The following is a 22,095-nucleotide window of genomic DNA, read 5'->3' on the forward strand; positions in this document are numbered from 1 at the left end:
GGCCAGACACCATCTGTGCACGAATTCATGCACCGGGCCTCTAGTAAAAGAATAAAGGAGACAGACATTGACTTATGGTGTGTTTTTGAGGGAAACTGGGCATTCACCACTTTTAGAGGCCAGTGGTACTTTTTATTAGTACACAGGATTTTATTTCCAAATACAAGTGGAGAAAGGGAGGTACACTGCTCTAAGGTTTATTGGTCAGGATCTGAATCATTTATTGCCATACAGATAGAACAAAAGAAGGTAGCAAGGTAAAGAAATGGTCAGGTGAGATTTCCCTGCCTAAATGGCAGAAGCACTGGGATGTGGAGGAAGGGGTTTAAAGAGGATGTGTGCTTGAAGAGTGTGACAAAGCTTTGCTAGAGCTGCAAGTGTGCAGTGGCATGAAGTGAGGGGATGCGAGTAGTGGCACACAAGCTTTCCACAAGGGAGAGGAAAGGAGTAAGCAACTTAGGGCATTCCACCTTGCATTACAGTTGAGCTCAAGTCTTAACTTGACTGTTTTTCAAATATTTAGACCATATTTTACAAATGTTTGTACTCCCCCTCAGAGCTCAGAACCTCAAATCAAGTAAGTGTATTTATTGAATGAATGATGAAGGGGGGAAAATGTTGGATCACCTAAACAAGGCCATCGCTTTTCGAAAATGGAACCAGTGGCCTGAGGGTATTGATTGAAGGGGAACAAGTGAATTAAGGGGGGATTGACCATTTATATGTATCTAAATCAGTTGTTCATAAATTGAGTGATCACAGAGATAAATGCAAGAATGATAAAGATGTGCTAAGAGCAATGGATGGCTGCAGAATATGCTTATAGAGCAGAAAATTCTAGACCTCAAAGATTTTAGCAGCTGGATCAGACTTACTGATCCTTGTCATACATAGCTAGTCTGACCACATCTTCTGTCCAGACCAGCGGGTTTGCCCTAACCCAGACAGCCTTATGTTCTACTACAGAGGCAGTTTGTAAAGAACAGAATGGTAACAGTTTGGAGGAGAGAAAAAGAAGATAGAAACTTGGCAGAGAAAGAAAGAGATTAATTTGAGTTCAGAGGCCAAAAAGTCACATCAAAATGCTCAATTTAAATGGAATAGAGATTTTTGTTTCATAAATCAAAATAATTAAGTGCCAATTCCACTAAATTTAGAAAGGTCATTTGACTTCCAACCATTTGGACTTACAATAACAAAATCCAATGTTATAATTTGTGTGTGAATCAGAGTTTATAATAAAAAACTATGTGAACATTTTGTTAGCTTGCCAGAGATTAGCTATGAACCAGGGAGACATTTCATATTGCATAGTAGCAGTCTCTGACTTAGAAATTGATTATATCTTATTCACAATCCCTATTTTGATGCTCCACAAAGCTTTCCCCACCCCCTGCCCCCATTTGAAGACATATACTTTGTTATTGAATGCAATTTTTACAATGCAAACTTGCATACAGGAATGAATTATACAAACCAAATATCCAGATACTTGTATGTCTTCATATCTTTTTAAAAATTACATGAAGAAATTGAATAAAAAAGGAAAAAATACTTTCCCATTAAGTTAAAATACTACATATATTACTTATCTTCCTTTTAAGCCATTATTCTTAATGAAAACATTTTCAAAGTTCTTGAAATAGCCTAGGAAAATGTAGCAGCAGACATCATTAATCGCCCATTACAAATTAATTCCCCCATCTCATCCTTCCCTTTAGCAGTATTTGACTTTAGTTGGATATTCACCCCTCTCTGATTATGCTTCAGGGAGGGGTAGCACCAACCCCAGACCCAAATGGAGAATCCTGATTAGTCCAAGATAGTATTTCTTCTTTATTCAGAACTTGGTAGATCCATTTCCCTCATCAGGGATAAGTTGAGGCATGCTAAGCGGTTCACTCTAGCCAAAAAGATGTGAAGGAAAGTAGGGTGTGGAGTTAAAAGCATGGAAACATATACAGGAGGTGCTGTTATTACTCTTAAAAAGAAACGGAGATGCATAAGGCCACTGGAAATTATGCTTTGACTCTGTTGCATCTAGATGTGATGGCTGGAACTACAGCCATTTTGTAACCATGAGGAAAGCTTGCTTGGGGCCAATGCCACCAAATCAAGGAGGGCACAGTACAAAAATGAAAAGAACCTGGTTTTTTATAATGTCATCAACTTAATATGAATCAATTCCCCATAAAACTTGTAGGTTATATGTAAAAATAATTACTTTTCCTTATTGTTTAAAATTTGATTTGGGTCTTCTGTTACTTGTAGCCAAAAGCATCCTGCTACAAGTCTGAATTATTTCAAGCCTCCATTTATTTTTATTATTTTTTAAATATATTTTTATTGAATACAGAGAGGAAGGAAGAGGGAGAGAGATAGAAACATCAATGATGTGAGAGAATCATTGACTGGCTGCCTCCTGCATGCCCCGCATTGGGGATTGAGCCCGCAACCCAGGCATGTGCCCTTGACCAGAATAGAACCTGGGACCCTTCAGTCTGCAGGCTGACGCTCTATCTACTGAGCTAAACCAGCTAGGGCTCAAGCCTCTGTTTAATTACTAACAAATAGAGCCCTTATTTGGGAGATGAGGGACAGTTAAGTACGCTGCTTAAGTTACTAACAACTCTTATATATAGTTCAAAGGTGCAGAAATCAGCTATACTAGTGGATCCTAAAGCCTTACCTATATTTCAAAGCTGGTTACTATTCCATTGCCCTCTTCCTATCTGCCCTCCCAACACACACACACACACACACACACACACACACACACACACACACACATCATAGTCTAATGGGTTTGGTACTGACCTTACTGATCAGTTCATCAACAATGGTGTAGGGCCTATTTCCCCCATCTCAATAAGCAAAGCTTTGGGAATAAGGATATTATCTTCTTCTAACACGGGGTGGGGAATGCCCAGCCCGCAGGCCATATAAGGCTGGCAAAACAATTTGATCTGGCCATGCCAAGGCATTATGGGTGAGTTAATTAAATGTTTGACCAAGTATAACAGGCTAATTTTTAAGTTGAATATTTTGTATGGCCCGTGAGTGATGCTATAAATACCCAAGTGGCCCTTGGCAGAAAAAAAGTCCGCAACCCTGTTAACAAAATGGTAGGAGATTCAAATGTAGAATATAAAGTGCATTCTCCTAAAGAGGCACTTTAAATATCCTAAAACCTAAAATAAAATTTTCATTGATTCAGATTTATTGACTACCTTCCAGATATGTGTGTGTGTGTGCATGCGCACGTGCAAGGATGGTCTTTGATGATGTCATCAACTTAATATGAATCAATGCCCCTATAAATTTTTCTCTGACAACTTAGGATAATTTACAGTCTATTTAACTTCAAGTAGAACTAAGCCTTTCTGTTGCTGCCAATATATATCTGAAATGAATATTTTCCCTTCTCACAGATGGTGCTGCTCCTAAGGATTGGAAACATGCCTCTCACATGCCTTAATCAGTACCCCCCAAGCTACATCTGATGGAACAAAAGATGGTAATAGATGTTCTTTAAGAAAATTTTCCATGGTCAAATAATTTGGGGAAATACTGCATGATATTGAGCATTTGTCACACTCTTGAAGAATCACAAAACACACTATCTAGCATATTATATGTTTTCAGAAGTTCTGTCATAAAGAATTTCTAATCCAATATTTCTGAAACTTACTTGAGTGTATTTTTCACTAAATATCTTTTAATATTGAGAAAACTAGTAATCCTTAAAACATAAGTCATTTCCCCCTTTAGTATAGCCACTAATCAATTCAGAAGTTAACAAAAATAAATAAATGCTGAAATATTTGCACCAACCTGGAACCAAGCTATAACAATCTACAGAGTACAAGTTATTCACAAGTAAGTCTCTTCCAGAGTCTTACATCACATCCTCCAATCTCACCAGCCAGGGCCACAGAATGCAATCACTTCTCAAAAGATTCCTAAAACAATGCTTTTATCATGGACTACTCCAATACAAAAACTTCTAATCTATCCTTAATGTCATGTAAACTCCAAACTAGCTTCCTTGGTATGTCTGATATAGTCTCAGAACCTATTTCAGCGCTTACATAGAGTAGGTAGTCAATGAATCCTTGTTCTAGGAAGAACATGAATAAATTAATGTTTTCATAATGTCCTCTCTGTCTAGTCTAGTTTATCTTCTGACTTTCTCAGACATGTAAAATGTGTGTTCCAATCTCTGTATCTGTGTTCATGCTATATAATCTCAGATGCAACACCCTACTCTCTACCTATCCAAATCCTGCCCGTCCTTTCAAGTCCAGACTAAGTCCTGATTCTGCGTGGAACCTGAACTCATCCTCCTCTGACCCCGTATTCCCAAACAGTACTAAAGAGTTTGGTGCTCATGTTTTCTTAAACTGGTTCACATGTTGTTCTTATCTCTCAATAAGTGATAAACTCCTTCAAATCCAAGACCATGTCATAACTACTTCTGTACATATTAGAATGCCAAGGTACATAAGTATTCGATGAAAAATCTCATTGATTATATTTTATAAAAAGTTTGGTGTGTAACAATAGTTGGAAATTCCTGTAATCTCTAAACTATACATTACTAAAATCAATAGTTATAAGGACGAAGTTCTGCATAAAGAAGAAATACTATCCAAGTTCTGAAGAAACTGTTTCCTCTGGATTTAATCTCTTTGACTTCATTTTCTCATTTGGAAAGTAGCTCTGTGGTATTTCTCTACAGGTATTGAATGAGCAACAAATACAGCCTGTAAACCCCCTGATAAATGAAGACTATCTCACAGTCCTGGAAGCAATCCTGACGTCTTCAATTATGTAATCCTAGTATTACATTATATTAGTCTGGTTCGTATAAAATGTAAGCTACAAAAATACCAAAGCTGAGAAAAAATATTTACTCATGCTTTTACTAAGATGCAGAAAGAGGATACATGCACTGCCAAAATTCCATAGAACATGCTCAAACTAAAGCAACAATGCCTTAGTTATTAAAGAAGGCAATGGCCTGAAGCAGTACTTAGAAACAAAGAATACCTGGTTCATGCAAGAGTCAATATTTAAGGACACAATGACTAATTCCCACTTCAAGTTCATGAACATATTTTTTTAAGAGATTCTTTTTGGTTAAAATTTTTATTTGTGGTTTTCCTACCTGCGATCCATGAAACTAAGAATGAACTTGAAACATGAAACTCTCCAGTAGGCCAAAGTGTCAGCATAGACTTAACTCATATATTGAACCTCTTAACAGGGGTTACACAGGACTTGTGCTTTACTTCTTAGTCTCCAAAAATTCTCAATTATCTACTCTTCCTAAAGAACCAGATTGAAGGTTCTATCAACAACTATGGTAAATGATTGAATGACATCTCCAGATCATATCAAAACACTGGGCTCTTAACTTAATTTTAAATTATTTGAATCCAAACTAGTATTATTGTTGCTAATAGAAACTGCATTTATAAATAATCAGCTAATTTAAAAAATGTGCTAGTTGAGCTTACTGTAAGATAAAGGAACTGTTAATTAAATTTTTTTCCAGCACTAGCTGTGTGACTTCAATCACTCAATGTTTCTGCACCTCAATTTTCGCATCTGCAAAATGAGAATGGGACTAGATGGCTTCTTAGAGTCTCTCAAACATAAAACTAGTAATCATAGTTATTATCATTTTTATTAAAGATATGAATGAAAAATATAAGCAAAGAATTGGGAACACATTAGGTTAACCCTGGAAGACACTATGCCATTGACAAGGATTATTACCAAACTCCAAAATCCTCTCCCGATAGCACCAAACTACCATCAAGTACAAGAATTTTACAGAGGTCAATGTCTTACTGGCCACACCAATATCCCCTCCACTCATATCCTATTGGAGTAATTTAATTCATCCCTTACATGCCAAGCAAAAAACGAAGATTTCTACCTTCCTGGCTTTCTAGTATGGCACTAGAAACCTGGTGACTGGCTCCTCCCACACATTTTCTTTGCTCCTCAGACAAAGAACCTCAAGGAGGAAGATAAAATTCTTAGGACAAAATGCACCATCCACAGAAAGGGTGTTCTTCAAAACAAACTTATCCACTGGTACCCTTTCTCCTAAAATCAACCTGCCATGTGGGAGATGGGAGATTTTTGATCCACAGTGAAACTTTAGGTGAAATGGCTCATTTCCCACAGAACTGGACAATGTAAAAATCTAAAGCCAGACTCTAAAATGATGACTCACTGCTCAGGAGGGGCTGTGAGTGCTGTGTGCAAATCGCAGGTACTCTGCAGATGGAACTGGATTTATGTTCTAGTTCTGCCACTTTCTGGCTGTATGACCTCGGGCAAATAACTCAATCTCGTACCTGAGTTTACCTCTGTAAAATGAGGATGACTATCCACTCCATAGGGCTGTGATGAGGCTAAATTAGACACCCATAACGGGTCTGGCATGTGCCAAGCACACAAAGAGGCACTAAGGATATGCTACCCCCTTCACAATTTCTCCCTTTCTTCTGTATAAGGGGAACAGAGCTCCAACATAGCAGATAACTGTCATATTCTTCATTAGACTGTCCATTTCCCTAGGGCTGAGAGCATGTCTAATTCATCTTTGGATCCCAGTGCCCAGCAGAGGGCTTGGCCCAGAGTAAAAACTTAATTAATGCTTGTTAAATGGAAAAAATGAGAATCCTTTAGGTCTGAGGATGTTAAGATTATCCTGGCCACAGTCAAAGAAAATTCTGATTTTCAGTTTGGCCAAATAGGCACTTGCTACAAACTACTATGTAGTTCAAAGCAAAAAAACAAGCAAACAAACAAAAAAAAAAACTACTCTGAACTCTAATAATTACATTCTCTAAAACACAGAAACCCAATTGCCCTATAGCTCTCAATTTTAGTTTTGAGAAACCAATTCTTCCCTAAACAATGGAGTGGGTAACCACAAAAATTTGTGGAATCTCTCTCTTCCTTGAAAACATGAAGAACAGAAGAGAAGCCAGTCTGTCTGGATATTGCTTCAAAATCTGTCTATAATCAGGGGTTGGACTAGCCCTGGCTGGGTGGCTCAGTTGGTTGGATAGTCATCGTCCCGTATACCAAAAGGTTGTGGGTTCGATCCCCGGTTGTGGTATGTTTGAGAGGCAACCAAAGATGTTTCTCTCTCCCTTCCTCTCTCTAAAATCAAGAAACATGCCCTTAGGTGAAGATAAAAAAACAACAACAAAACAGAGGTTGAACTAGATTAGATGCCCTCAGAGGATCCTTCCATACCTATACCACTAAGATAGTAAGAGAAGTAACTAAAATAACTGTCATTTACACTAAAAAAATAAAATAAATACAATTTAATATCTCCTAAAATAGTCATTAGAAATAATTTTACTTGTACTTAGTGATGCTTTTACAAACATTCTAAGCTATTAATTTGAATATAAGCTCTCTCTAGCAAGATAAATAGACATTGTACTTAATACAGAAAATTATTATTCTTTTGTTCCTCTTTTTTAGCCTACATGTTTCCATGTACCCCCAAATCTTCTTATTCCAAACATTATAAGAACACTATTTCCTCCCAATGCTCCCTCAACATTCCTGTTAATGAATTTATAATACATCCATTACTCACAGCACATTGTACAGCTTTTATATGTTTTCTTCTATTTGTACCTTTTTTTGTTAAATAACAATTTTTGTTTCCCTGGCTGAAATATAAGCTCCTTGAGCAAGTTCCAAGTTTTATATTTCTCATGTACTCCTTCATCGTGCCAATATTGAATTCACAACACAATCTTACAAATTCATATTGGCTGATGGATTGATTTAAAATGAAGAGAGAAGGCAAAAGCTATAGAACACTCGCACTAAGCTCCTGTATGAAGCTTTGGCAAAGTCTAAAATAAAGCTTTCAGACTGCTACTTATTGATATTTGTCATTAACCTAGGACTAGAATAGTTGAAGGTAAATACACACAGGGACAAAAGGGAAGACCTGGAATTAAAGATCACATTGCCCTGGAAGGAATGAGGATCTATCAAGGTGAGCCCACTCACCGCAGATGGAGGCTACTGGGGAAAGCCCAGCACACTCCCAGATCACAGAACTGTGCAAGTTCAATTCTACATAGTCTTGATTAATCATTGCTCAGGCCAAGTCAGTCAGGTGATAATAAAGAGAAAGGAATGGAGCTTTAGAAAATTAAAATGTAATAACATCATTTAAAACAAACCTGTACAATGTAGGTTTTCTCATTCTTCATAATCCAAAGCACACATGTAGAGTAAGACCAATGCGCTCTAGAGTTCAGTCATTCTGTGTACACTCAGCATTCTTAAAGACGGGGACGCAGAATCCCTCCCTGCTCCTTTCTTTATATAGGAAAAGGGAACTTCTTGTCCCTACAACGAGGCAGCTACTGTTCTAGGCACTGGGAAAACAGCAGTTTACCAAACTAGCAAGTCTAGTAACAATTACATAGAGCCTCAACTATTTTACAGAAGTAAGAACCATCAAGGATAGTCCAAATCTCTTAGAGGAAAAAAAAATCAAGGCCCACTGATTATCATGGCTATATGGCAAAAAAGGCAGGAGTAAAAACAAGAATTCTTATCTCTTATCTAGTAATGAAATTTACTTATTCATTAAGCAAGTATTCCTGTATGCCTATTATTTGCCAGACAATACCCTAGGCACCAGGTATACAGAAATGTATAAGATGCTGACCTTGATCTCAGAAAGCAGTGTAACTGTAAGACAATGAAATGAGTACAATAACAGAAGTGGTAATGGGGGGAGGGGGGGGAGCAAGTTATATCTCTAGTTGCATAGGGCTTCCAATATTTTAAAAGAAAATGAGTTGTTAATAATTTATTTTATTCTCACCACAGCCCTATGAGTACAGAGCACAGATCTTATTACTTGGGTTATATAGATGGAGAAACTGAAGTCCAAAGCGGATAAGGGAGTCTATTAAGGTCATTTCCAGTGGCAGCAAAATGCCTAGAAACCAAGTGTGTTTACTCCTAGAGATTTTTTTTTTCACTAGATAGGAAAGGCAGATGTTCTTTTTATGTCCAGTCCCCTGCTGGCCAACAGCACACATTTGCAAGACTGTGTGCAGAGCAATCTGTGGTTGTGAAAGTAGACTTAACTGTCTGTGAGGTCTCATCAGCCGAGTTAGTCATTCGATGGTTGAGTAACCAACCAACAGGACATCATTATTACTAGCATTCTTAAAGTGCCCATTATACATACACACAAAAGATGGAAAAGGTTCTGCCCCTCAGGGAGTTAATACTCTAGGGATCAGGCATATAAACACTTCAACAAAAAGTGACATAATTAAACAAACTACAACTAGAAGAACCATTACAAATAATAGCAAATTTAAGACACTAAAGGTTTTGCAGAGCAAATCTAGAAGGTGCTGCCAAAAATATACTCTTTAAGCATTAAACAGAACAGAATCCTTGCATATATAATAGTGTATACCAATCGTTAGTTTACTGAGCTAAAGGCTCTTACCAAAAATGTTCATTATATTTAAAAAATTAACTTAATTCCATTTCACTTTTGAACTTTACTCAAAGCAATTATATGAATATTTCATTTCCCTCTTTCTAGGAAAGTTATCTATTTGGTAACCATTCCTAGTTAAGAGCAATGAATTTATAATAGAGGTTCCCATCAGCATGCTTCAGCAAAAATATCAAAATGGTGTGGTTTCACTGCTCTATTCTTCCACCCATCTTCAGATACAACTGAAATGAAATGAACGTGATCATTTTCTCTTGTACAGAGTCAAATTTATTTACACAACCAAGAATCACTCACATCATAAAAGGGGAAAACGAATTTTTTCACTTTCAAGTTGTTTTAAACATTAATTTCACTTGTTTAATAACTCAGATCGTATTTTATTTATACTACTATCATGGCCTTATAATATGACCAAACTGTTTTAAACGTTTTGGAATTTTGTAGATTAACAAAATAAACAAAGCTAAGTAAAGAGAAACAAATATTAGTGATTTCAAACTACTGACAGAAAGAATTTCTCTAGGAACCAGCTAAATAGTAAAAATTATAATCATTCTTTTAAAAAAATAGTGTTACCATTATTTTAAAAACACAACTTGGTTAAAAAATATCTCTGGTATTTGCTGAATATACTCAGGGAATTCATACTTATAGCCAGTTGCCTTCCTTTTAAATACTTAGTGAATTTTATAGGGTGACTAGAGGCCTGGTGCACAAAATTTGTGCATGGGGGAGGGGGGTCCCCTCAGCCCAGCCTGCACCCTCTCCAATCCAGGACTCCTCAGGGAATGTCTCTGCCGGTTTAGGCCCGATCTCCGGGATCAGGCTTAAACTGGCAGTCGGACATCCCACTCACAATCCTGGATCACTGGCTCCTAATCGCTCACCTGCCTGCCTGCCTGGTCACCCCTAACTGCCCCCCCGCTCTTGCTGGCCTGATCGCCCCTTGTTGCCTCTGCGTGCTGGCCTGATCACCCCTAACTGCACCCCCTGCAGGCATGGTCACCCTTAACTGCCCCACACTGTTAGCCAGGTCACCTCCAACTGCCCTCCTCTGCCGGCCTGGTTGCCCCTAACTGCCCCCTCCCCCCCGCTGGCCTGGTCGCCCCTCACTGGCCCCCTGCCCCCGCTGGCCTGGTTGCCCCCAACAGCCCACCCCGCCCCCGCCAGCCTGTTCGCCTCTTACTGCCACTCCTGCCGACCTGGTTGCCCTTCATGCCGTGCCCCCATGCAGCCTGGTCACCCCATGCAGCCTGCTGTTCAGTCATTTGGTCGTCCCTCACTAACCCCCGCTGCTGGCCTGGTCTTAGGCAGCTATCTTGTGAGGGTGTGAGGGTCAATTTGCATATTACCTCTTTATTATATAGGATAAGTAATAATTTAAATAGCAATTCAAAACTAACAGTAGGTTTCAACAGAATTACCAATAGTGCATCATAAAATTATTTCATGATATGTTCTAATTCCTAAGACTTAGTTCCATCACAAGAAAATATGTTTTAATAAACAAAAGCTTAAACCCTAAATTAAAAGTGTGATAATCAACATTTTTAGGTAGGAGAGAAATAGGGCCTGATTTATTTCTAGATCAAGAGAAAGAACACTGGACCAAATTGGATCCTGAATGAAGAAAGTAAATATGCAGCAACAGCGACATCTAGTGTTAACAACTGCAAGCCACTACTACCACTAACCTAAATGCTAAAGAAACCACTATTCAAAGTTTCTCCTCTTTAAAAACCAACAAACAGAACTTGTGCACCGTATCTAAAAATTACCCTTCATCAAAAGTATTTCAATATATTTCCTTCCAGACGTTTAAAACCTTAAGAAAAAAAACATCTCGGAGGGTTAAGATAACATGAAAGTCCTAAAAGTGAAAAGCATTATTTATTCTGTGTAGCCAATATCTGTAACTGCTCCTCTTGGTTACAGAGTTTAATGCAGTTAATCTGGGACATGTTACTGAGGACTGCATCATAAACATTTAAACTTCCAGCTATAAAAGCAAGATATTGCACAAGCTAGTACTCAATGACACATCAAGAAAAAGCAATTTAGGACATTTCAGGAATAACTTAAGATGCAAAGAAATAAAATAAAAAACTTTAGCTGTTGCACTGAGAAAAGTTCTACATTTCAGTCCCTGCTACCTTGCTATATTTTCATTGCTTTGAAAGACCTACTTATTAAAAAGTAGATATTTTTGCCCAAGGTCTTAGAAATTGGCAGCATAGGTTAATTTACTATAGTATTTTCATAGTTTTATACTCTAGATGATTCTATAAAAGTAAGCAAAATTCTAAAAATTATTTTTGGCCTGGAAATATTTTTTTTAAAGTAAAGTTAGCATTAGACAGAGCTTACGTATTTTTTTTGAAAAGTTCATCCTTTCCCCTTTTAACTCCAAATATTCTTGTGATCAAGGTACTGAAGAGAAGTGTGGATGAATTTCTCACCTAATGTAAAAAGAAATACACAATAAGCGTTAAGAAAGATTCATGGCATGAAACCAACACTTTCAATGTTCAAACTAGACATTCAAAATCATTCCTCCATTGGCTAGTGCAGGGCTAAAGAAAATATGGTTTATGTTCATAAAAATAAGACAATTAAAAAAAAACTTTACAGTAAATGACTCAATGACTTCATCTTAAACTGAACTCTATAATCCAACTACTTGCACACACATAGCTCTTTCTGATACTTATATTACTAACAATTGTTTTCATTATTTATTTTTATTTGTATCACCACATAACACTTCTTTAAAGAAGCAATTCATTTTCCATATCCTTTTTGTAATCATTTACCATAAGAGAATATTTTTAAGGCCTAACTAAAAGAATCCACATTAGTGCTTGCTTAGGCAGCAATATACTAAAACTGGAATGATACAGAGAAGGTTAGCATGGCCCTTGCACAAGAATGACACACAAATTCATGAAGCATTCCATATTAAAAAAAAAAAAAAAAAGCCGAGACCGGTTTGGCTCAGTGGATAGAGCGTCGGCCTGCGGACTCAAGGGTCCCGGGTTCGATTCCGGTCAAGGGCATGTGCCTTGGTTGCGGGCACATTCCCAGTAGGGGGTGTGCAAGAGGCAGCTGATCGATGTTTCTCTCTCATCGATGTTTCTAACTCTCTATCCCTCTCTCTTCCTCTCTGTAAAAAATCAATAAAATATATTTAAAAAAAAAAAAAGAATCCACATTACTAATATGGCCAAGATAATATTTAACATCCAAAATTTTGTTTACTAACACCACAATGCCAGTAACCTAATAGTTATTTTAACTATAAAATTATCTGAGACAACTAGTTAATAAAAATAGGAGAAAAGAACTATCATTAATAAATATGAATTTCTTCAAAATGATAATAGAGCATTATCTATTTCCAAACCAATGTATCAAAATGCTTTGCTATATCATAAAAATATTTTGAGTGATTGGGCTTCTTTAATTACCTTGCCAAATCAGAGAAGAGATGTACAAATATATAGTGACTTTACTACCATGTGTGTATACCAGCACCACAGAGAATATTCAAAATTAGAAGACACAAACTTATTGTCAACACAGAACTTATATTCTAATAAGATAGGTGTCTCAACCATATGGCACGTTTCAAGAGCAATATAAGAAGAAAGGTAATTAAAAGTAACAATGTGAGATTTAGAAAATAGCTTATGAAACTCCCGCAGTCAGGGTCACAAACTCAAGTGCTATGAGAAGCAGCAAAGGACTTGGTCTAATGAAGTCACTAGTCAGCTTCCGCTGAGTTGTTGCCATGAGGGAATGTAAGCCCAGTGTTGCTCGATTTTTTTCTTTTTCAAGAGAAGCCAGAAACCCCAATTTTTATGTGAAATCTCACTATTTTGAAATGTTGGCAACAAATTAAAGGGGGGAAAAACCATCGTGGAAGCCAAATAAAACACAGTTGCAGACTAGATTTGACCAATCAGCCACCGGTTTGCAACCTCTCCTCTAGAAGCTCAAGAGTGACTCAATTCATGCCAGGTAACTCTAGAAGTGGACTACATATATATTGGCACAATTCATACCAAAATTACAATGAAACCCTAAAACTGAATGAATTCACTTGTGTCCATTCAATAGTCAACAAACATTAATGAAGTCCCTACTATGTGTCCTGCCTAATATCCCCAAACAACAAACCAATATGTCCTGTTAACTCTATCAACATCGCCTCTGTCCCAGCTGAGGTCTTGATTATCTACTACCTAGTCTACTGATTTAGTTTCTAAAGAATCATAGGTTTAAGATGAATTGGTCATCTAGGACCCCGTCTCCACTGAAGAATCACACCAACTCCATCTTGCCCTAAACCAAACTTTCTGACAAAGGCTGCCAAATGCAGGAGTGTTAAAACAGGAGTGCCTAGAGGCTGTGTTACAACGTGAATGGGCACCTCCTCGTTAGGCTGAAGGCAGGAGTCACATAATGTCATTTAGTAATATTAACATGGATCAGCCTTCCGTGTACAATCACTATGTGATATGGTCATTTATACACATTACACTTTCACGAGCCCATACACCAACTAAGCGTGAATTAGGAAAAAAGTTCTCTTCCTGTGAGTTAATAAAGTTAATAAAGCCAAGGCATGTAGCCTAAAAGGTAGAGTATGCCTGGGTTTCAGTGCCACACAGCCCTCAGCCAGGCATCCTTGTGGTAACTTCACAACTACCACAGGGCCTGGAGACGCTTGTGCCAACAGAGCACAGGGGACATGTGGCAGGGCTACCGGGAAGATCTGAAAGGCTCTTTTTCCTCTGAAACCCACTGCAAAATGTGAAGCAGAACTGGCCTGAGGGAAGCAAATGAAAGATACACCAGATAGAAATAAAAACCCAATGTGAGTCTTAGAAGGACCGGAAGGTGGCACACTCAGTGGAATGCTGGGCAAGCTGGAAAGAGGCGTTACCTGCCCTGCAATGAGGATGCAGGGAGAGAAGCTTCAGTGTTCGATAGTCACTGAACACAAAAAAGGGGATGCCCAGTAATGCCTGTTTCCAAACACTGCCCAGAAAATCTGTTTCCATATATGCGCACCTATAAGTTACTTTCTGTTACCTAAATTTTTAATTTTTAATTCAACTAGCTTCATCTCTAAAATATATAAAATATATAAAAGATTATCGGTTGTCACCATCTTTACTAATGTTTCCCTATTCTGAGCCACCATCACCTCTTGGCAGAACTATTACAATAGCTTCCGGATTGGTCTTCCTCCTTCCCTCTTACCATCTTATAATTGAGTCTCTACTTTAAAGCACATCAGTCGGATCCTATTACTCCCCTACAATGTGTAAACTTTTTCAACAATGTGGGAGCCACAATTTCCAACTCCAGGTCTGTCCCAACTACACCCACAGAGGCTGTGGCTCAGCCAGTCATGTCCAGACACAGATGAGATGCTACAGAAGAGGGAATGAAATCTGTCTTCTCTAGCAGCTGACCAAGGGTTGTGCCAACACCTGCCCAAGTTGGGTTAATGCCCCAAGGGGTGAACTTTGACCAATAAGAGACAGATGAGACTGTTCCAAGAGGTGGAAAGTTTCACATGGCCTGACTAGAAGATATATCACGTGACTATACAATCAGCTCAGTCTTCCTGCAAGGTTCAGGCCTGCTTGGTAATGTCTTTCCTCTTTCCTTGCCTCACTTTCCTTTTTCCTTCATTCTTGCTGCTTTGCATTTGTACCATTCAATAAAACCTTAGCACCTAGGCTATATCCCCAGCTCTCTAAGGGACCAAAACCCTATAAGGTAGGTAAGATGCACCTTCTCTGTATTCCTATAACACCCAAAAGTTTCCCCTATAACAGCACAGGTTCTGGAGTCCGAAGGTTAATAGTTGTGTGCCCTTTGACAAAGTTATTTCACCTCTGAGCCTTGTTTTCCTTATCTGTAAAATGGGATTTAAATAATACAATCTACCTCACAGGGTTGTTATGAGCATTAAGTGGGATAATCAATGTAAATGATGCCAGGCACATGGAAAATACCCAATAAGACAGCCATTATTATGATTGTCTTATTTATCCCTCTTTTTCTAGTGCTTAATATATCATCGGCAACACCTAGGTGTGCTTAATGCTGATATGTTTACAACAATACATTTCCCCTGTATTTTAAAAATGCCTAATAGGTGGTAAAGACCAAGAAATTTGTATGGTCTCAATACAAAAGACTGAGGAATCTGTAAAAACAAATTATGAATGCTTCCTAAAAAATATTCCTATACTACAAAACTAAAATTAAGTTCATTTTACTTGTGCTTTTTCCTCTTTAACGTGTCAGAAAGAAGTAATTGTCATGAGTACAGGTGTAGTCACTGCATAAAATATATTCCTGATAAAATGTGCACAAATAAGATTTCTGTAAATCAAACCATATTTCACAGGCATTCAGGGAAAAAAATCACTCGTTAAATGACTTCAACAGAGAATGCTGTGGTAAATTGCTTTGTAAAATGAAGACTTCTTCACATTCATTATGTTTACAGTTTTGATATATCTTAGGTTTTCATAAGGAAGAAAACATAACAGTCAATATATTAAACAAATATATTGGATATATTAAATAAATATATGGATCATTTTAGTTATTTTCTCTAATAAAGCAAACAAACTGAATTGAAACAAGAAGATTCCTTTATAACCATTGTTAAAAAGGAAGATTTCCCCAAAAATAAATCTATATATAATCACTTACATATATTTATGCAGTCTTTCATGTGTACATATGTGCATATGAATACTACACACATGTGTATACTACATACATAGAAAAAAGAGGAAGAAAATGCATCAGAATGCTAATAATGATTACATCTGTATATAGTTAAAAGGTGACTTGTGCTTTTTTTATGCTGTCCTTTATTTTCAAAATTTCTGTAGTGCACATGTGTTAACTTTTTAAAATGTCTCAAAAAAGACTTCTTAAATAAATGAAACAATCTGATACTTTCAGTTTTGCTAAAAAGTTGGAAAAGTCACCAAGTTTCACTCTCTGAAAAACCTTTCACAGAGAACATTTCTTTGTTCACCTTGAACTAATGGCATGAAATAAACAATACTGATATTTCTGGCAATCAGTTTTATGATCTCTATTGTTCCTGATGGTCAAGCCACATTCCTACCTCTGTGACTCAACTGACAGCACAGAGGTATTGCTTCGCTTCCTGTAAATGCATAAGGTAAACACGGTGTCCTCCAGCGTAGTTAGGCAATGCTGCTAGACAGAATTCAGACGGCTTCTTTATTACAGGAAGATGCACAATTTTCCAGGAAAGAGGTGGCAACCTTGAGGATCCCGCTTTATACTGGGTGTCTGTGCCTTTGCCTATACTGCAGTACACTGACTCTCAATTAGAGGCATATCATAAAGTTATGAAATGTTTGTGTAGCTAATTGGAAAGCTTGCCTTCCTAGAAAATTCTTCATTCTGCAGGTAATGTATTAAGGTCTAGTTGTTTTTTCTCCTCTCCCCTTGCCAGTCTTATTTTAAAGCCAGATGTCAAACACTTACAAGTGATAGATTTATCTCCTTTATTTTAGAAGGCAAAATGATACAGGATAATAAAATCATGGTGTTTCTCCCAAGAATCATGAAAAAACATGTTAAAAGGTTATGTCCTTAAATCCAACAACTAAACTGGCCATTGTCCACTATCTTTAGAGTTCTGAATCAAGGTTTCTGGAGTGAAAGGAAAAAAAAAGTGACTCAGTATTTAACCTCACACATTTTCATGCTGTGTTTGTTTTTCACCTTTTGATGGAGTATATTTATAGCAATCACTCAACACACTGATACCCAGAGCCCACAGCATCCAAAAGAAAGACATTAAGATACTGAGCCATTTTGCTTCTAGCTCAACATCACTAATCATCAGGGAAATGGAAATCAAAACCAGAATGAGCTTCTACTTCATACCCATTTAGATAGATTGCTATTTAATAAAAATTAAAAAACACCAGAAAATAACAAGTGTTGGCGAGAATGTTAAGAAAATGGAACTTCTGTGTATTGCTGATGGGAGTAGAAAAATGGTGCTGCCACTATGCAATATAGTTAAACATTCCTTAAAAAGTTAAATATAAAATTACCATATGATTTACACATAAAACTGAAAGCAGGGACTCCAACAGATATTTGTACACCAATGTTCACTGAAGCATTATTCACAAAAGCCAAAAACAAACAACCTAAATGCCCACCAACAAATGAATGAATAAACAAAATGTCATATATACATACAATGGAATATTATTCAGCCTTAAATGGAATGAAATTATGCTACATGTGACAATATGGCTTAACCGTAAAAGCACTATGCTAACTGAATAATCCAAATATAAAAAGACAAATATTGTATGATTCCATTTATATAAGGTACCTAGAATAGGCACATTCATAGAGACAGAACGTAGAGCACAGGTTACCAGGTGCTAGGGGAAGGGAGAGATGGGGAGTTATTCTTTAATGGTTATAGAGCTTTGGTTTGGGATGATGAGGAAGTTCTCAAAATGGACAGTGGTGATGACTGCACAACCTGGTGTATGTAGTTAATGTCCCTGAATTGCATACTTAAAAATGGTTGAAATGGTATATTTTTTAAAAAGGGATAGTTGATAATTTAAGCAAAAATAATAACAATATAGCATGGGTTTACAACATACATAAAAGTAAAATTTATAACATCACAAAGATTGAGAGGAGAAACATGGAAGTACGTGTGCTAGGTTCTTACACGTTAAGCGAAGTGGTATAATATCACTTGAGGGTAGAATGTGATGTTCAAGATATAGACTATAAACCTTAAAGCAATCACTAAAATAAGAAAACAAAGTTATGGCTAATAAGCCAACAAAGAACTAGAATGCAATAATAAAATACCAAGAGTGAAAATGTAGCCCAATCCAAGGATTTATCCTTTAAAGAAAATCTTTGATAAAATGTAGTACATATTTTTATCATTCAGTGAATGGTTAGTTTATTAAAACCTACTCAGAGTATAATTAAGTCAATGAAAATAAATGGCAAAAGTACTTACTGCCCAGACTGGTGATGTAAAGCCCAGAATTGCAGCCTTAGCTCCATCAGCAACATAAGGAATAATATTTTCTCCCAGACGTGTATCTCTGAACAAGGCTCTAAGAATATTTAAAGCATGAACCTAGAATAAAAAAGTTCAAAATTAGTTGTGGGTTAAAGACTGTGGTAATTCTAAATACAGGGTGTCCCCCCAAAAAATGTATACACACTTTGAATAATTATTAAGTTCAATGGGCTAGAACTGAAAAGAAAGAAATATCAATTGAGCTATCAGCTTTAAAAGTGTGTACATACCTAATAGCATAGCTTCAAAACAAAAAAAAATTATGAAATTTAAGAAACAATCCACTAATGAAATAGCATATTTTAATAAAACATACCTATTAATTGATAAATCCATTTTTTCAAAGTTAGTAAATTTGAACAATGTAATAAAAAAGCTTGATCCAACAGACATATGTAGAATCCTACACCTAACAGAAACAACATACTTTTTCACGAAACATTCATTTTTTAAAATTACCTCAAACTTAACCACTAATACAGTCTCAACAAATACCAAATAATTATCTTATAAATTATGCTCTGATCACAGTGTAATAAAGTTGCTAATTTATTTTCTTAAAATACTTTTAAAACTGACATTTTAAAACACTGGTCAAAAAAATTTTTTAATACTTAGAACTGGGCAATAAATGACAGTGCTACACATCAACACGTGGGATGCACATTAAGTGGAACTTAAAAAAATTAATAATGTTTGTATTAAAAAAAAACTGAACATGAATATGCTAAATGTCATGTACTGCATAATGCCACCCTACCAAGACTGGGAGTCATAGCAGATCTCCCTAATACATTGAAACAAACCCAAACAGGAAGACAAAATGGGGAGATAAAGAAACAAGCAGCAAATGAAAGAACAAGAGAATTCTCCAGAAGAGCTAAATAAAATGGAAATAAGCAATTTATCTGATATAGAGTTCAGAGTAATGATGATAAGGATGCTCACCAGCATGAAAAAATATATAGAAAACTATGAAAAACAACCACTTACAAATGAAAAATGACATAGCAGAAATACAGAATACACTGGCCCTGGCCAGTGCTGCTAAGTGGTTAGAGCATCGGCCCACACACCAAAGGGTCTCAGGTTCTATACCTCATCAAGGGCACATACCTGGGCTGCAGGTTCCATCCCCAGTGTATGTAGGAGGCAATGGGTCTATGTGTCTAACACCATATGTTGATATTTCTCTCTCTCTCTCTCTCTCTCTCTCTCTCTCTCTCCCTCTCTCTCTCTCTCTTCCCTCATCTCCTTTTCCCCCCCTCCCTCCCTTCCTTCCACTCTCTCTAAAAATCAATGGAAAAAATATCCTCAGATGAGAATTAACAACAAAAACAAAAATACACTGGGCCCTGGCCAGTTTGGCTCAGTGAATAGTTTTGACCCATGGACACAAGGGTCCCAGATTCAATTCCAGTCAAGGGCACGTACCTTGATTGCAGGCTCAATCCCAAGCCCCAGGTAAGGGTGCATGTGGGAGGCACATACCTCAGTTGCAGGCTCAATCCCCAGCCCCAGGTAAGGGTGCACGTGGGAGGCAACTAATCGATGTGTCTCTCTCACATCTATGTTTCTCTCTGTGTGTCTCCCTTCCTTCCTCTCTGTCTAAAAATCAATGAAAAAATATCCTCGATTGAGAATTAACAACAACAACAAAATGCACCAGAAGGAATAAATAGCAGATTAGAGGAAGCCAAGGATCGGATCAGCAAATTAAGACAGGGTTGAAAAAAATCACTCAATCAGAGAACCAAAAAGAAAAACAATTAAAAAACAGGAGGACAGTTTAAGGGAACTATGGGACAACATGAAACATAATATGTACATCATAGGAGTACCAGAAGGGGAAGCAAGTGAGCAAGGTATAGAGAACCTGTTTGAAGAAATAATGGCAGAATACTTCCCTAACCTGGTGAAGGAAAAAGTCAGCCACATTCAGGAAGCACAGAGAGTCCCAAGCAAGAAGAACCCAAATAGGCTCACACCCAGACACATCATAATTAAAATGACAAAAATTATAGACAACAAGAATCTTAAAGGCAGCAAGAGAAAGCAATTTGTTAGCTAAACTCTACAGGCCAGAAGGGAATGGCATGAAGTATTCAAAGTAATGAAAAGCAAGGATCTGAAACCAAGACTACTTTATCCATCAAGGCTATCATTCAAAATAGATGATGAAATAAGAGTTTCCCAGACAAAAAAAGGCCAAAGGAGTTTATTACTACCAAACCAGCATTGCAAGAAATGTTAAAGGGACTGCTGTAATAATAAGAAATAGAGAGAGAAACACAGGCATAAAGAATAAAAATGGCCCATCCGGTATGGCTCAGTGGTTGAGTGTTCATCTATGAACCAGGAGGTCATGATTTGATTCTTGGTCAGGGCACATGCCTGGGTTGCAGGCTCAATCCTTAGGGGGCGTGTGGGAGGGGAGGGCAGCTGATCAATGATTCTCTCTCATCATTGATGTCTCTATCTCTCTCTCCCTGAAATAAATAAAAAGAAATACATTTTAAAAAATAAAATGGCAATGAATAAGGACCTATCAATAACCTTAAATGTAAATGGATTAAACACTCTAATCAAAAGACATAGGGTAGCTGAATGAATAAGAAAACATGACCCACCTCAGAACAAAAGACTCATAAAGGATAAAAGTGAAGCATTTACTGAGAAAGCCTAGTAAAGAAGTATCTGGCAGGCATTTACCATGGTGGAGTGGGGTGGAGTGGAGCTGTGAGGAGTATTTAACCCAACTTCATACACTCACACACACACACACATACTTGACCCACCTTTAACATAAATAAAGGGTATAAGCATTAGCTAAAATTAAAATCTTAATATACCAAAAGTCAGACACTACATTTTAGGGAAAGATCCAACTGCTCAGTTACAAAATGTAGATCAAGCAACATAAAATTTTAAAGTGAAAGCACATTCATTATTAAATTTAGAGATGCAATAGTATTACAAAATATCCAAGTTGGATGTTTTCAGAAGAGTTTAAAAGTAGTTCATTTTGGTTCATTTAATTTATATATATATATAAATTAAAACAATAGTTTATTTTGTGGACAGAAATAACAAAATAAAACAAAACAAACAAATAAACAAATCAAAATAAGCTTCAAATGTCTGTCCTATCTTCAAGAATCCTACATCTTTAGTGGATAGGTTTTATTCTTTTTAAGTATAGCTAAGATTTAAAACCACTGCCTTCCTAGCAGGGTTTGTGTACTTCTATTATTACCTGGGGGACTGTACTCTGTGAGTCATCAGTAGGCCCAGCCAAAGAGATTAACTCTTTCATTGTTGTTTTCAACAAATCCATTTTGCCTTTCTTAGGTTCAGATGCCAACAGTGCCTATGGAAAAATAAGGCAAAAATTAAC

At 37.0% G+C, this 22,095-nt stretch overlaps 1 protein-coding gene and 1 non-coding gene across 2 annotated transcripts in view; one reads left to right on the forward strand and one right to left on the reverse strand.

The window, feature by feature from the left end:
• The window catches only part of THADA (THADA armadillo repeat containing), a 293,480-nt gene that overhangs the window by 201,807 nt on the left and 69,578 nt on the right, over positions 1–22,095 (reverse strand). Inside the window, exons 23-25 of the mRNA XM_028140017.2 lie at positions 21,955–22,068; positions 18,633–18,755; positions 11,918–12,009 (exon numbers count right to left, since the gene is read on the reverse strand). Of these exons, the coding sequence (XP_027995818.2) occupies positions 11,918–12,009; positions 18,633–18,755; positions 21,955–22,068 (329 nt within the window). The remainder of the gene's footprint in view (positions 1–11,917; positions 12,010–18,632; positions 18,756–21,954; positions 22,069–22,095) is intronic.
• LOC114230369 (U6 spliceosomal RNA) lies at positions 12,409–12,513 on the forward strand. Its single transcript, XR_003616266.2, has one exon. It is a non-coding gene; the product is annotated as a U6 spliceosomal RNA (small nuclear RNA).

This window comes from Eptesicus fuscus, chromosome 16, assembly GCF_027574615.1.
Source record: "Eptesicus fuscus isolate TK198812 chromosome 16, DD_ASM_mEF_20220401, whole genome shotgun sequence".
Lineage (NCBI taxonomy): Eukaryota > Metazoa > Chordata > Mammalia > Chiroptera > Vespertilionidae > Eptesicus > Eptesicus fuscus.